Source organism: Vipera berus (assembly GCF_964194415.1).
Source record: "Vipera berus genome assembly, chromosome: 16".
Classification (NCBI taxonomy): Eukaryota; Metazoa; Chordata; class Lepidosauria; order Squamata; family Viperidae; genus Vipera; species Vipera berus.
The window spans coordinates 9,161,003-9,174,278 of NC_138219.1; the positions used below are offsets into that span (position 1 = coordinate 9,161,003).

The 13,276-nt window shown below is 45.5% G+C and overlaps 1 protein-coding gene across 4 annotated transcripts; it reads left to right on the plus strand.

Moving 5' to 3' along the window:
* Positions 1–947: 947 nt before the first annotated feature.
* On the plus strand, positions 948–11,271 carry LOC308675401 (uncharacterized protein). Of its 4 annotated transcripts, XM_081340711.1 has the most exons (4): positions 948–1,123; positions 3,398–3,577; positions 6,312–6,413; positions 8,589–11,271. In XM_081340711.1, exons 3-4 carry the CDS (start codon positions 6,394–6,396, stop codon positions 9,565–9,567), a joined length of 999 nt encoding a protein of 332 aa, XP_081196837.1. In that variant the 5' UTR covers positions 948–1,123; positions 3,398–3,577; positions 6,312–6,393; the 3' UTR covers positions 9,568–11,271. The 4 variants fall into 4 exon arrangements, 3 of the variants coding, with proteins under 3 accessions (XP_081196837.1, XP_081196836.1, XP_081196838.1); XM_081340710.1 differs by lacking the exon at positions 6,312–6,413; XM_081340712.1 differs by lacking the exons at positions 948–1,123; positions 3,398–3,577 and adding an exon at positions 4,155–4,196.
* Positions 11,272–13,276: the final 2,005 nt, after the last annotated feature.

Below are 13,276 nucleotides of genomic sequence, written 5' to 3' on the forward strand. Positions count from 1 at the left end.
CGTGCTGGTGGAGATATTCCCAGACTTGTTTCCTGTGTGTGTCTTCGTGGGAATTCTACACTATGCCTTTAATCAAGACCATGAGTATTGAACCAATGAGTAGTGAGTCCAAAGAATGAACCTCCAAAATTAAAGCTATGGCAGGGGTCTTCAGACTCGGCCCTTTTATGACTCGTGGACTTCAACTCCCAGACTTCCTCAGCCAGCTTAGCAAAATAGCGAAACGATGACATAAGCCAGGGGGTCTTCCAACTTGGCCCTTTTATGACTTGTGGACTTCAAGTTCAACTTCAATTGGCTGAGGAATTCTGGGAGTTGAAGTCCACGAGTCATAAAAGGGCCGAGTTTGAAGATCCCTGAGCTATGGTCTTCTGGATTAAGGCACGAGAAAACCCGGGGAATCATAGAACAGAGAACTGCCTGAAAGTCTAGAGCAGGGGGTCTTCAAACTTGGCCCTTTTATGACTGGTGGACTTCATCTCCCAGACTTCCTCAGCCAGCGTGCCTGGCTGAGGAATTCTGGGACTTGGAAGTCCACGAGTCATAAAAGGGCCGAGTTTGAAGACCCCTGCTCTAGAGTATTTGGCTTCCCGAAGGTCCTAGGGACAATTGGACAATTTGAAGAGTCAACTATTCCCTTGCTAATATTTGGAAGTTCAACTTGCCAAGCTAGGAGGGAAGACGTGGAATCTGTAAACGTATAGGAAGCCCAAATGTGCTTTTTCAAGAGGCAACTGAACCTTGGTTTTTTTTCTTGCAGATGTTTGACTTCTCATCCATGAAGCTTCGCTTCTTCACCTCTGAGCTGAAGTTTTGGGACAACCGTGACCTCATGCCTCAAAATCTCCATAAACCAAAGACTGTCCATAGCTGGCTTGGAGCACCTGAACGGTGTTTCTTGAAAAGTTTTAGAGCTTCTCTGACACCTCACAAGAGGGCAACCAAGGACCAGAGTCTGGGCTGAACATTGTCAGTGAGAAGGAATCCCAGCCATGCTCCCTCTTTTAACCATCCTAACCCACCAAGGGTTGCGTTGTGGTTCTCAACAACATCAAACTGGTTCTGATGGTTTCTGAACAAGTGTGGGGAAGGTTCATCCCGGAGACATTGATCATTAGTCAAGGTAAAGAAATGTTGGTTGTCAAAATGGAACAAAGGGTAGAAAGAAGTTGGCCAGCTGAACACGTGGGGAAACCAGCCAAAAGGAGGGCATTTGCTCTCAGATAGAGATAGAGGGAAGTAAGGGTGGGTGGGTGGGTGGGTGGGAGAGAAGGGAAGGGAGGAAGGAGGGAGGAAGGAAGGATATTGGCAGGAAGGGTGGGAGGGAGGGAGGGAAGGAAGGAAGGAAGCAAAGGAGGATTTTGGCAAGGAGGGCAAAAGTATTCATTGATACATATCAGCAGACTATTTACAAAACTCCTAAATATGTGTGTCTGTGCCCGAGTGTGAATAAGTGTTCCGGTGTGTAAGAAACAGAGCGCACACATCCTTCCTCTTCCTCATAGCTCTTCCCCCCCCCCCGCCCCCTCCATCTCCCCCGCCTGCTTTTCCATCCACCTTCCTGGCTGAATCAGGCCGATGATGTCACCGCTCAGAGGCTGCAAGTTGGCCACGGGTGACATCCCAGGGCTTTGTAAACACCCTGTGTGATTGTTGGTTTATTTTCTCTCTCTCTCTCTCTCCCTCTTTCTCTCTTGACTCTAAACATCAGGAGGGTGATTGAAGCAAGGAAATGAATCACAGGGCTTTTTGCACGAAGCCGCCCTGCCTTGCTCCTTCTGGGTCCAAGCCGTGCGAAGGGACTTTAATTCTCCAGGAAAATAAATACGGAATACGGAAGGAAAACCAGTAAATAGTTTTGTCAGAAATGGTGTAGGGTCTCCTGCTTGAGCTGGGGGTTGGACTAGAAGACCTCCAACTCTGCTCGTTCTGTTTAACGTCCGCACTGACTGAAGTCAGTTCATTTGATTGATTGATTTTGGTCCCCTCTTTCACGTGAAGTGGCAGCTGAGCTTATAGAAATAAAATGAAATGATCCACCGCAGGTGGAATGCGGGGCTGTCCCTTGAAAACATAGGAACACACGAAGAGCTGGTGAGAAAGGGTGGAGAAGCAGGGGACAATAACCCATCATTAGCCATGCAGGCTGAGCCCTTCCCTTGAAAAGCCAGTTGCGCAGCTTCTGATGTATATAAGGAAATGCATTCCAGGGAACTGCGACGGTTCCTTCTCAGGTGACGAGAGTTGAACCCGGAGCTGAAGGCACCAGCCAGGCACAAGGCAAAAAGGGAAAGGTTCTCCTCAACAGTAAGGTGGTCGCCCAAACAGACGTCTGTGGAGATTATTCTCAGCCATCCAGCTCGTGGTGTCCCTAAGGTGCTTTTCCCAAAGGCAGCTGGATTTTGTTTTCCCTTGAAGACCTTTCGCTCCTCACCCAAGAAGCTTCTTCAGTTCTAGATGAACAATTCAGTTCTTCAGCCAGAACCGAAGAAGCTTCTTGGATGAGAAGTGAAACGTCTTCAAGGAAAAACAAGGCCTAGTTGCCTTTTTGAAAAAGCACCCAAATGGAAGTTCAACTGATAAAGCTACCGTTCATGGTGAAGCTGTGAAATTTCTCCCAGTTATCTCTTCAAGAAAGATCAGATCCTTCCTTCCATCCATCCATCCAGGGATTCCTGGGCCCCAAATCCTGGGATTCCCCTCACTAACTAGGATTCAGAAGGTTAGGTCTAAGGCTAGAGCTTCCTCTATTCAGCTGATTTCTCCTCCTGCGCAGATTAGGTCATTGTTCTTCATCCCATGCCAGTTCACCTGACATTCATTACTCCATCTTGTGACTCCTTATCTCATCTTTTAATTACAGCTCATGCAAAGAAGTTCTCATTTCCCTTTCATTTCCCCCACTACCTGCCCAACTAATTGCATAGGGTAATATGCAATAGGGCACCGTCTACCAATGTTTACCTTGACCTGGCATGCCAAATTGAGTTAAGGAAGGGCTCCTATGTTGGACCAGTGCCATGAACTAATTAATTTTGACAGGAGAGAAAATTAGCTTCCAACAGCCCAAGTTTAGTTTGGCCTTCAACTAAGTTCCTTGTGACATTAGGGTCACTGGATCGTGGAAGAGGAGATTAAAAGAAGGTTAGCCCTGGAGAATTCACCCCGACATCTCAAAAGTCAGAGGCGATTTGCTGAAAAACCAAGCTTTCTAAAAAAAACACACGAGAGGAACTACTTCCCCGGATAAGCTATCTTGCATTCTAATCATTTATAACCCAACATTGGTTATATCTTGGTTATAAGTTACCTTGCAAATTAACCCCCAACGTTGGCTATGTTATCAGTCCCGCTGGCTCTTCAAGAATCAATGATGGTTTCTTTTTGGTTGTTTCAGGTCAAGATCAAAGCCATCAGAGTGAGTCAAACTCTGACGATCAAGGACCTCATTCCAGAACAAAACCAGGGTGCTGGTGGTGGCGGCTGTCATTTTGACTATGCTCCGACTCCTCTTTGATTACCCCCTGATTAGAGAAGAAGCGAACAGAGATTCCAGAGCAGGACAATCTGAATCAAGGTAACTTAGGAAAGCTTTTGAGTAAGGGGGAAATCTCCAACAACACCCTGGTGTCCACTCATTCCCCATCCCTACCATCACATCCTTAGAGAGATGAACCGCAAAACAGCCATCGTGACCAAGTGGCTAGAGGTGCCTTCTTTTGAGGGTGGCCTCTCTAGGACTTCATTTTGATTCTGGAGATGTTAGCGAATGCCCCAATCGGTCATTTTCATCGTGCCCAATTCTGCATTGGATGAAGACTTTGAATACGCGTTCCTTTCCTTCACATCAGAGGCGGACACCCTACCAATCGCCTAGGAAGGACAACCTGGAATTCTAGGGTCCCCTCACCTGTAGCCTCCCAATTAGGTCACCTTCACCTCCTTTTTCAGGAGGTTACGTTTATGGGGCACCCACGTTCACACCAACTTCCAGAGCAGCTCAATCCAACCGTCCCAAAGGACTCTCAAGCCAACATCTGGTTCTGTGGTTGCCGGAAGGTGTCACACCGTCTAAATGACTCAAGCACCATGACGTAACCCAACTGCAATCCTACTGGATGGTTTCGGAGGTTGAAGACATTAAGCCTGACGTGGAAGCATCAATCAAGGCTTACCCAGTGACTAACTACTTGGGAGTAAGCCCTGTGCAAGTCTGATTAAAGGGCATCGCTTCTGTCCGGGATGCCAAAATGACCAGGGAAAGTGAGAAGTGAAAATTAAAATTTGTTAATTAAAAAAAAACACTAGTTGCAGGACTCCTGACAGTTTGGAAGAAGGCTTCCGTTAGGGGAAGGTATTTTCACCTTTTAGGAAGTTGAGCTGGTTGTCTCTTACAAGCTGGATGAGTTTTGTTTTTGTTTTTTTTTTAAAAAAAGCAGCACAAGGATTAAGTCGCCAGTCCTCTTTTGTCAGAAGATAAAGTCATGTCCCCATCTTATTTTATTTTATTTTTCTCAGATGTCAAAAGTTTTGTCAAGGTGCTGATGGAATCAACCCAGAGGTCTATTCATGGTGTCTTCAAGTCTTGAGAAAGGTCTACAAAGGATGGGTGGTTCTGTCAAGGACCTTGAAGGTGGACATGAGGAGATCTAGAATCTAGGTTCTCCTGCTTGAGCAGGGGGCTGGACTAGAAGACCTCTCAAGGTCTCTACCAGCTCTGTTCTGTTCTATTCTGCTTTTGTTCTGTTCTGTTCTGTTCCTATTCTCTCCGTATTTCTCCATGGCCCTAAGCCATCTTTCTATCCGTTACATCACATCAGGCCTGCCTCTAAAAAGAAGTGCAGGTGGAGGTTGCTAAAGATCATCAAGACACCCTTCCATCTTGCAGAATCTTTCTTTTCATGAAGAGAAAAGATGGGTTTGGGTCAGAAACAACCAGAGAGAGAAATCCCTTCACAAAACACCCAGACGCAACCTTCATTCCATGAAACTAAGCTGGGAAGCTCTCACCTGGCCATAGAGACACAAAAGCTGGACAGTTTCTGCCCCTCCGCAGATTGGTGATGGAAGAAGCTACACGTCTATGGAGATCCTCAGTCATCCAGGACACGTCTGTCCCAAAGGCAACTGGACTTTGTTTTTCCTTCAAGACATTTCGCTCCTCATCCAAGAAGCTTCTTACATTCTGACCAACAGTTCCAGTCAGAACTGAGGAAGCTTCTTGGATGAGAAGCAAAACGTCTTCAAGGAAAAAAAATTGCCTCTTGAACAAGCCTTTTTGGGGACATGATGGAAGATACATTTTTATGCAGTTGCCTGCCTGGTCTTGCCACATTTCTGAACTGCCCTTGACAGCTCATTGTCCAAGAGACATCTCTTGAGTGTTATTTTTTTCCCCTGCAGGTGCTAGCTGCAGGTTTTGTAATTGAAAATTAGCTCAGGATTGGAATGAGTAATGCTCCAGCTGAATTATTGCAAGATTTTTTCCCTGGGTTGGGCCCCTGACTTCATGATAATGGGACACACCTCGCCCCGGTTATTGGACGTGTCTCAGGCAGATTCCATAAATCAATATATGAGCTGACATGGTGGTTTTACAGACAGATATTTATTTTTCCTTTGCCAGATAACGTCTGTTGCATGTCTCCCTCAGGACAGTGTCATGCATAGATTAAACTAAGTGGTGGCGATGAAGACGATCAAGCAAAACACGGAACGCAATCTCGATCGTCCTCTTCCATCTTTTGAGTTGTATCTCACGTGGCTTCTTGGAGACAGTGGGGGAGAATGATCATCTATGAGTTATTAGGACGGTTTTTTTAAAAAAAATATTAATGGTGGCTTTCCTGGTCAATCTGAAGCTAGCCAAGTGCTTTTGGCCAACCTTCTTAGAATAACTCCATAAATATATATGTGTGTGTGTGATATTGAAACCCGGCGGAATTGAGAGGTCTTCTAAATTCAGTAGACCACCAAGGGGAAACCAGAGTTGATCTTTGTGTCAATAAAAGAGACAATTGGGGGAGGGACAGGAGAGAATCTTTTGAGTTGGATTTGTTCAGCTTGGCTTGTTCAGATGAGTGGACAAAACCAAGTCCATTCTTATTTTCAAGATCTACTTCTCTTAGTTTAATGTTGCTAGTTTCCCTCGCAAAGTATGTCCAAAGGTGCTGAGAGTGGACAACTGCCTTCCGCAGTTGATTCATGATAATTTAAAATGTTCCTTCTGGCATAGAAGGAGCGGGGGGGGGGGGAGAGATAATATCACTGGGTCTATGATCTAAGGGATCTGGCATCTCCATATTTTGCAGGAATCGCCTAGACCTTCTGCCGTTGCAAAGGCCAAGATAAATAAGACTCGCAAGACTTTCCACGTTGAACATTAGCATCAAGATGAAAACATTCTCCAGGAGGTTTGCTAAATTTAATTAATAAAACCAGCTATCTCAGGTGTTACACTGTCAGGGGAGCCTGCTGACGGATGGTTTTGCCCAGAGAGTAAAAATCAGAATTGCTGATCCAGCATAGATACATTTTGAAATCTTTGCACGATGGGGCAGATGGTAAGGGACAATCTGTCCACCCTTCTTAGCAATATTTCAATGTCAGCTGCCAACTGTCAACGCTGGCTCAGTTTTGCCACCGATGAAAAGTCCAGCGGGCTTTGACAAATTGAGTTGAGCCTCTAAGAAACACCCAAAGAATTAGGAATGGGCAGGAATGATGGAAGTTTTGGACATTTCAGTGGGTGTAAAACAGTAGTCTTATAGTCAAATGGGAAAATTCCTGTAGAGGAATTAGAATAACAGAGTGGGAAGGGACCTTGGAGGTCTTCTAGTCCAACCCCCTGCTCAGGCAGGAGACCCTATCCCATTCCAGACAAGTGGCTCTCCAATCTCTTCTTAAAAGCCTCCAGTGATGGGAGCACCCACAACTTCTGGAGGCAAGGAGTTCCACTGCTTAATTGTTCTCACTGTCAGGAAATTTCTCCCTAGTTCCAGGTTGCTTCTCTCCTGGATTAGTTTCCATCCATTGTTTCTTGTCCTGCCTTCTGGTGCTTTGGAGAAGAGCTTGACCCCCTCTTCTTTGTGGCAGCCCCTCAAATACTGGAAGACTGCTCTCATGTCACCTCTAGTCCTTCTTTTCCTTAAACTAGACACACCCAATTCCTGCAACTGTTCTTCATATGTTTTAGCCAGAAGGGGTTTGTGGGAAGATCTAAAGTCCTTCTGAGATTTAATTCAGAAGACATTTGGTTGAATCTCTAAATGGAATGTGTGCTTCCAATCACATTAGGAGGTCAGATTCAACTGTAAAATCGGGACTGCTTCATATGATGGTCTTTCTCCATGGATAGAAAAAGCTCTATTCACAGTCCATCTGTTTCCCATTGCCAGCCCAGAATCCCGGAAACTTCAGATGTTAACCGTGAAAAGATGGATAATGTGTAAAATTCAAACAGAGAAGATACAAGATGGAGGAGATTCTGATAATGTCTGCTGAGAAGAAGGAGGAGTAATCCCAAAAGCTAGATGCATGGAGGGCACCATCCATTCTGAGATAATATTTCTGAGTCGAAACTTCCAATTCTCTTCAAGCAAAGAAGGTGACAGATGGGCCCACCAGAGTTCCCCTTATCCCCTTCCTCACTTTTCTCTTTCTACGCGTAAACCTTGCTGGTTCTGATGGTTGAGGGCGCTAGGAACTTCTCTCTGTCATATGGGTCGGTGCAGAAGGTTGGCAGATGCTGCATCGAGGCATCTCGGAAGCAATGTTCAAGAAGGGCGTTGCCCTCCTGAAGAAACACAGTGATTAATCCAGCCTTGTGAAAAGTTAGAGTCACCCTGATTTGCACACACTATCAGAAGGGCTGGGCTTGGGGACAATATAAAAGTGTTCGACATTGGGGAGCAACTTAATTCCTTCCAGCATTACCTCAGAGACGTGTCAGGTAAGGCTGTTTCTGCTCTTAACACTTCTGGACAAAGTTCTAATTTTATCCTGATAGTCTACATTTCTGGAGTTGCTTGGATAAGCTGTTTCAGCTCGGGTGCTGCTATTACTGCTGCAACTGGCAGGAGCTCCTCCTCATCTTGCTACTGGGGTTACTTCTCACAGTGCTACTACAGCACATAGCTACTATTCCTACAATTGTAACGTTTTATGATAACTGTGCATTAAGGGTATTCATCCAACTGGGCATTTGTTGTATAAAGATGATTCATTCTGCATCTTGTGTTGATGGAAAGCTGCTAATGGGCCATCTTTGGAAGATGAGAAACAAGTTGTGATAATAACCCTTAGTCAATCAGAATAACAGAGTTGGAAGGGACCTTGGAGGTCTTCTAGTCCAACCCCTTGCTCAGGCAGGAGACCCTGTCCCATTCCAGACAGGTGGCTGACCAGTCTCTTCTTAAAAGCCTCCAGTGATGGAGCATCCACAACTTCTGGAGGGAATCTTTTGGGTTCCTTCACCGGGTTGTGGAGCTGCTCATGATAAGTGGTTTGAACATTCCTTTCTTACAAGTATTTTGGGTCTGTGGGATGGTGAGAACATGAAGTGTGAACCTTTTCTCTCTGATCTTCAGATTTTTTGGAGTGAAAATGGCGTCTTCCCAACACCAGCATCAATGCAAGCAAACTCCCACTTTGCCCCCTGAGCTCTGCAAGACGGCGCCACGCCCATCGGAGCAGCAATGCAAGGAGCCACCAGTGGTGGTTATCCCAACTCCATGTCCAGAACCCAAGCCACGTCCTCCACAGGAGCCTCCATGCAAGGAGCCACCAGTGGTGGTCATCCCGACTCCATGTCCAGAGCCTAAGCCACGTCCTCCACAAGAGCCTCCATGCAAGGAGCCACCAGTCCCAACCCCATGTCCTCCTCAGGAGGAACAGTGTTGTCAACAGAAGTCTCAAGGCAAGGAGCCACCAGTCATCCCAACTCCATGCCCAGAGCCCAAACCCCCACAAGAGCCTCCATGCAAGGAGCCACCAGCACCATCTCCATGTCCTCCTAAAGAACCAGAACCATTTCCTCCATGCAAGGAGCCACCAGCACCATCTCCATGTCCTCCTAAAGAACCAGAACCATGTCCTCCAAAGGAGCCAACTCCAGATTGTCAACAGAAGACTCAATGCAAGCAGCCTCCAATTGTGGTCATCCCCACTCCATCTCCAGAACCCAAACCACGTCCTCCACAAGAGCCTCCGTGCAAGGAGCCACCAGTGGTGGTCATCCCCACTCCATCTCCAGAACCCAAACCACGTCCTCCACAAGAGCCTCCATGCAAGGAGCCACCAGCACCATCTCCATGTCCTCCTAAAGAACCAGAACCGTGTCCTCCAACGGAGCCAGCTCCAAATGGTCAACAGACGAGTCAGTGCAAGCAGCCTCCATGTCCAGAACCCAAACCTCCACAGGAGCCTCCCTGCAAGGAGCCACCTGTGGTGGTCATCCCATGCCCGGAACCCAAACCATGTCCTCAGGAGCCTCCGTGCAAACAGCCGCCTCCCTGTGACCAGCAGCAGAAGAAGCAGCCATCTTCATGGCCGCTCCAGAATAAATGAGCGGGTCAGGGGGAAAAAAACGACGAGTGAAGAATCCATTTCTCCAACTCTACATCTCACCACGTCAAACATACCTCATCTTTGTATCCCTTTGAAATGCTTTTAGGAAATTCTTCTAACGTTGCACGAGGGGAATCACAGCAAACAACGTCATGTCCACCGAGGTGATCTGGTGTCAACTTCCAGCCAGAGTGGGACTTTTTTCAAGAGAGGTGCAACAGAATCTCCAGTTTCTTTGGGCGTTTTTCTCTTTATGTTAACCACACTGTTACATTTATTCTATCGTTTTCCTGATGGTCTCGTTCGCCTGTAAAGTTTGTAATTACTTAACTATTCTTTGTGCCATTTATATATCCCCAAAGGAGGTGTGCTGGGGGACTCGGTGGGGTTCTTTGTTTTTTTAACACCAGCGGTTCTCAAAGAACACGATTGGGTTGGGTGTCCGTGAAATGTAAAGGTAGCTTAGATCTCCCCGAGGAGAGAGAAGGTCCATCTTGTTATTTAAGCTCTTTCCTTTCACTGTCACTAGAGATCTGTTCTGTGACTGTAGGGTCACAGCTCTTTGTCCTACCTTTAGATAAGTCAAAGTCCTTCCTAGGTCAACTAAAATGCCAGATCTGCTCTCTGTAGAGAAGACATTGTGGGTTGGTGGCTCTCCAGAGGTTGATAAGACTATAATTGGATCAATGGCCAATAATCCTATTGGCTAGGATGGGTAGGAATTGGACTACAAACCATATCCCGAGGGCCGTAAATTCTTCATCTTGGTTTTGAATGTCCAACAAACTCTTTAAGTCCTGCAAGATGTCTTTCAAAAGGACCTCAGTTGTCTTCTGGAATGGCAAGACCCATCAGAAGACACTGGGAAGTTCTTCAATCTTCCGGGGGAAGTTCAGGAGAAACTCAACCTATCAGCTGCCAATGAAATATTGGGGAAAGAATGAAACTTTTCAGGGTTTCTCCATCAGAGTTACACCCCAAAATAATTAGCCTTCAGAAAGTCATCGTTTTCAGTACAGTAATGCGGGCTTATTTTTATTATTTTTAATTGTGAACTGGATTGCAGGAAGCTGGATGACACCTGTATCATCAAGTCTGTCTCCTCTTCAGGGGGGTCGTTGCTACAAAGATGCTGAGTCTGCACACTTCCGAATTTATATTTAACCAACTTGTAGATAAATTGAATGAATAAAGGAAAAACAATGAATCTCTTGACTTTTGTTCTGGGAAAAAAAATCTACATCCAGTTTGGGTAAAAAAAAAATCTGCATCAAGGTTCAGTCCTGGGAATTCAGCACTGACTTTAATTTTTAAAAAAAAAAAAATACTAAATTATATGAAGCAAGTAGAGTGTGGTAAAGAATGGGGATAAAGCAGACAGATGTAGATAAGTTGAAAACTAAATCATTGGGGAAGTCAGACTTCTCACAAAGTCAAAGTTCATGATGTGTAGATCAGATTTAGAATGTGGAAGCTAATTTTTGAGAGTGGAGATGACCTCAAGCTGACAGTAGATGGAGATTCCATTTTTCTAATTGTAACCCACTGACAGGAAGGAAGACCTGTATATTTCACAGAAAGTGCCCTGGAATATATCAAGCAAGCACTGTTAGATGATCATCTTGAGTTTAGGACTCCAGAACCATCAGCAGAAGTAGAATTAGGGGGCCTTCAGAAGACTGAATAGGGACAAGGAGGAGACAATCCCACCACACTCCAAAGACTCAACCATCAATGTTACAGCAGAACTAGTAGGTCAAAACTTAGTCTGGAGAACTTCCGGATGTGTCCACTTCAACCCACCCAGCGTGATCCTCAAGGAGAATTCTGGGAGTTGAACAAACGGGAGGTGCTCTACTAGATGATCACCTAGATCAACAATAGAGAGTAGGCCTATGAAGTGACAAGTCTACTCAAGGGTAGATACCTACTCCAAGCAACCTTTTGGTGAATTAAGCCCTAGAGGCTAAAAAATTTAGATTTGCTGGGAAGCGATTGTAATTTATCAAGCAAGAAATACTGTGCTGATAAGAGGTCCATTAACAGTGAACATGCAAAAAAAAAAAAAAACAAATTACAATATTGCTAAGAATGAGGGAGGGTGCTCTCAACTCTGCTGATGCGTGCACAACGTGGGAAGGCTGACAGGACACAATTAGTCTCCAGTTTGTATACTGCTTTATGCTAGTTTGTAAGAAGAGCAGGTTTACTGCCCCATCATGTTTATTCACTTACTTTCTTCCTGTTCTGTGGGAGCGGCTAGTTCTTATCAAAATAAAAATATTCCTGCATTCTTCCCGAGGCAGGATTCCAGCATACTTGCAAAATCCACGTCAGGAAGGTTTTATTTATTTATTTTTTGGAGAGAAAAAAACCAGATCTCTGCAGGCTGAATTTGGGCAGGAAGAAAAGGAGAAAGTTGAGATAAGACGTGGGAACTCATCTGATGAAGCAGGAAGACGGGGAAGCTGCGTGGAAAAAGGTTTTAATAGCAGGATTAATTTAGTTCATAAATGAATTGTCTGCCCTTTTTTGTGGACTGCAGAAAGTGCTAGAAAAATCCGAAGTGAGCAATAATACTTCAGCAGTATCCTTTTTTTCTTTTTAATTTCCTCCCCTGACATTCAGTTTTAACCTTGTAGAAGCTAGAATTTCTGAATTTCATAACATCCAAGCTTCTCTTAACGGGGGAAGTTTGAGTCTGATCTTCTCTTGTTGAGTTAAGGGGTGAAATTCCTATTGGGGCTCATATTTAATATGAATTGATTTACTGGGTTGCTCCAGACTTTCTCCAATGAGAAAGATGTGTAATTTGGTAGGAAGAATCCTTGACTTCTTCCTTCAATATACAGGTAATCCTTGATTTGCAACCATTAATTTAGGGGAGGAAGGAAGGAAGGAAGGAAGGAAGGAAGGAAGGAAGGAAGGAAGGAAGGAAGGAAGGAAAGAAAGAAAGAAGGTGACAGAAGGAAGATGATAGAAGGAAGGAAGGAAGAAAAGATGATAGAGAGAAGGAAGGAAGGAAGGAAGGAAGGAAGGAAGGAATAGCCCTCAAATTTATACACCGCTTCACAGTGCTTTACAGCCCTCTCTAAGCAGTTTACAGAGGCAACCTATCTCCCCCAACAATCTGGGTCCCCGTTTTACCATCCTTGGAAGGACAGAAGGCCGAGTCAATCTTGAGCCGGTTAGGATCGAACTGCTGGCAGTTGGCAGAGTTAGCCTGCAAATACAGCATTCTAACCACTGCGCCACCACAGCTCAAAGCAACAGCTCCGCACTATGACATGCATGGACGAGGAAGGAGCCCCGAGAAGGTCTTGAGAGGAATGAGGAGGCAAGCGAGGATTTGCTGACAAACAAACATTTATTGATAGGCTGCCATCGCTAGAGAAAGGAAACTTCCTACGGGAGTTCAGCACTGCTGCTGTGGGTGATGGCAGAAGCATCCCTCTCCTCCAGATGGGTAGGTGGGATTCTGGCACGAACTTCCAGTTGATCCTGAGCAATGAATTTCAGTTGATCCTGGCCACTGAGATCCAGTAGATCCTGGGCACTGTGGTCCAGTAGTTCCTGGCCACTGAGGTCCAGTTGACCCTGGGCACTGAGGTCCAGGCAAGGCATAACATGCTGAGGAATCACATGGCTTTGAGCAACTTGAAGTACACCGGCAGGATACCGGTGGGACACATGGCGTCTGCTTGCACTG

What these genes read in the sequence shown, in the direction of transcription:
- LOC308675401 (XM_081340710.1), top strand. Translation starts at nt 3,498, where the DNA reads ATGCTCCGACTCCTCTTTGATTACCCCCTGATTAGAGAAGAAGCGAAC. An exon ending in GCAGGACAATCTGAATCAAG is followed by an intron (nt 3,578 to 8,588) that starts GTAACTTAGGAA and finishes TCTGATCTTCAG; the next exon opens with ATTTTTTGGAGTGAAAATGG.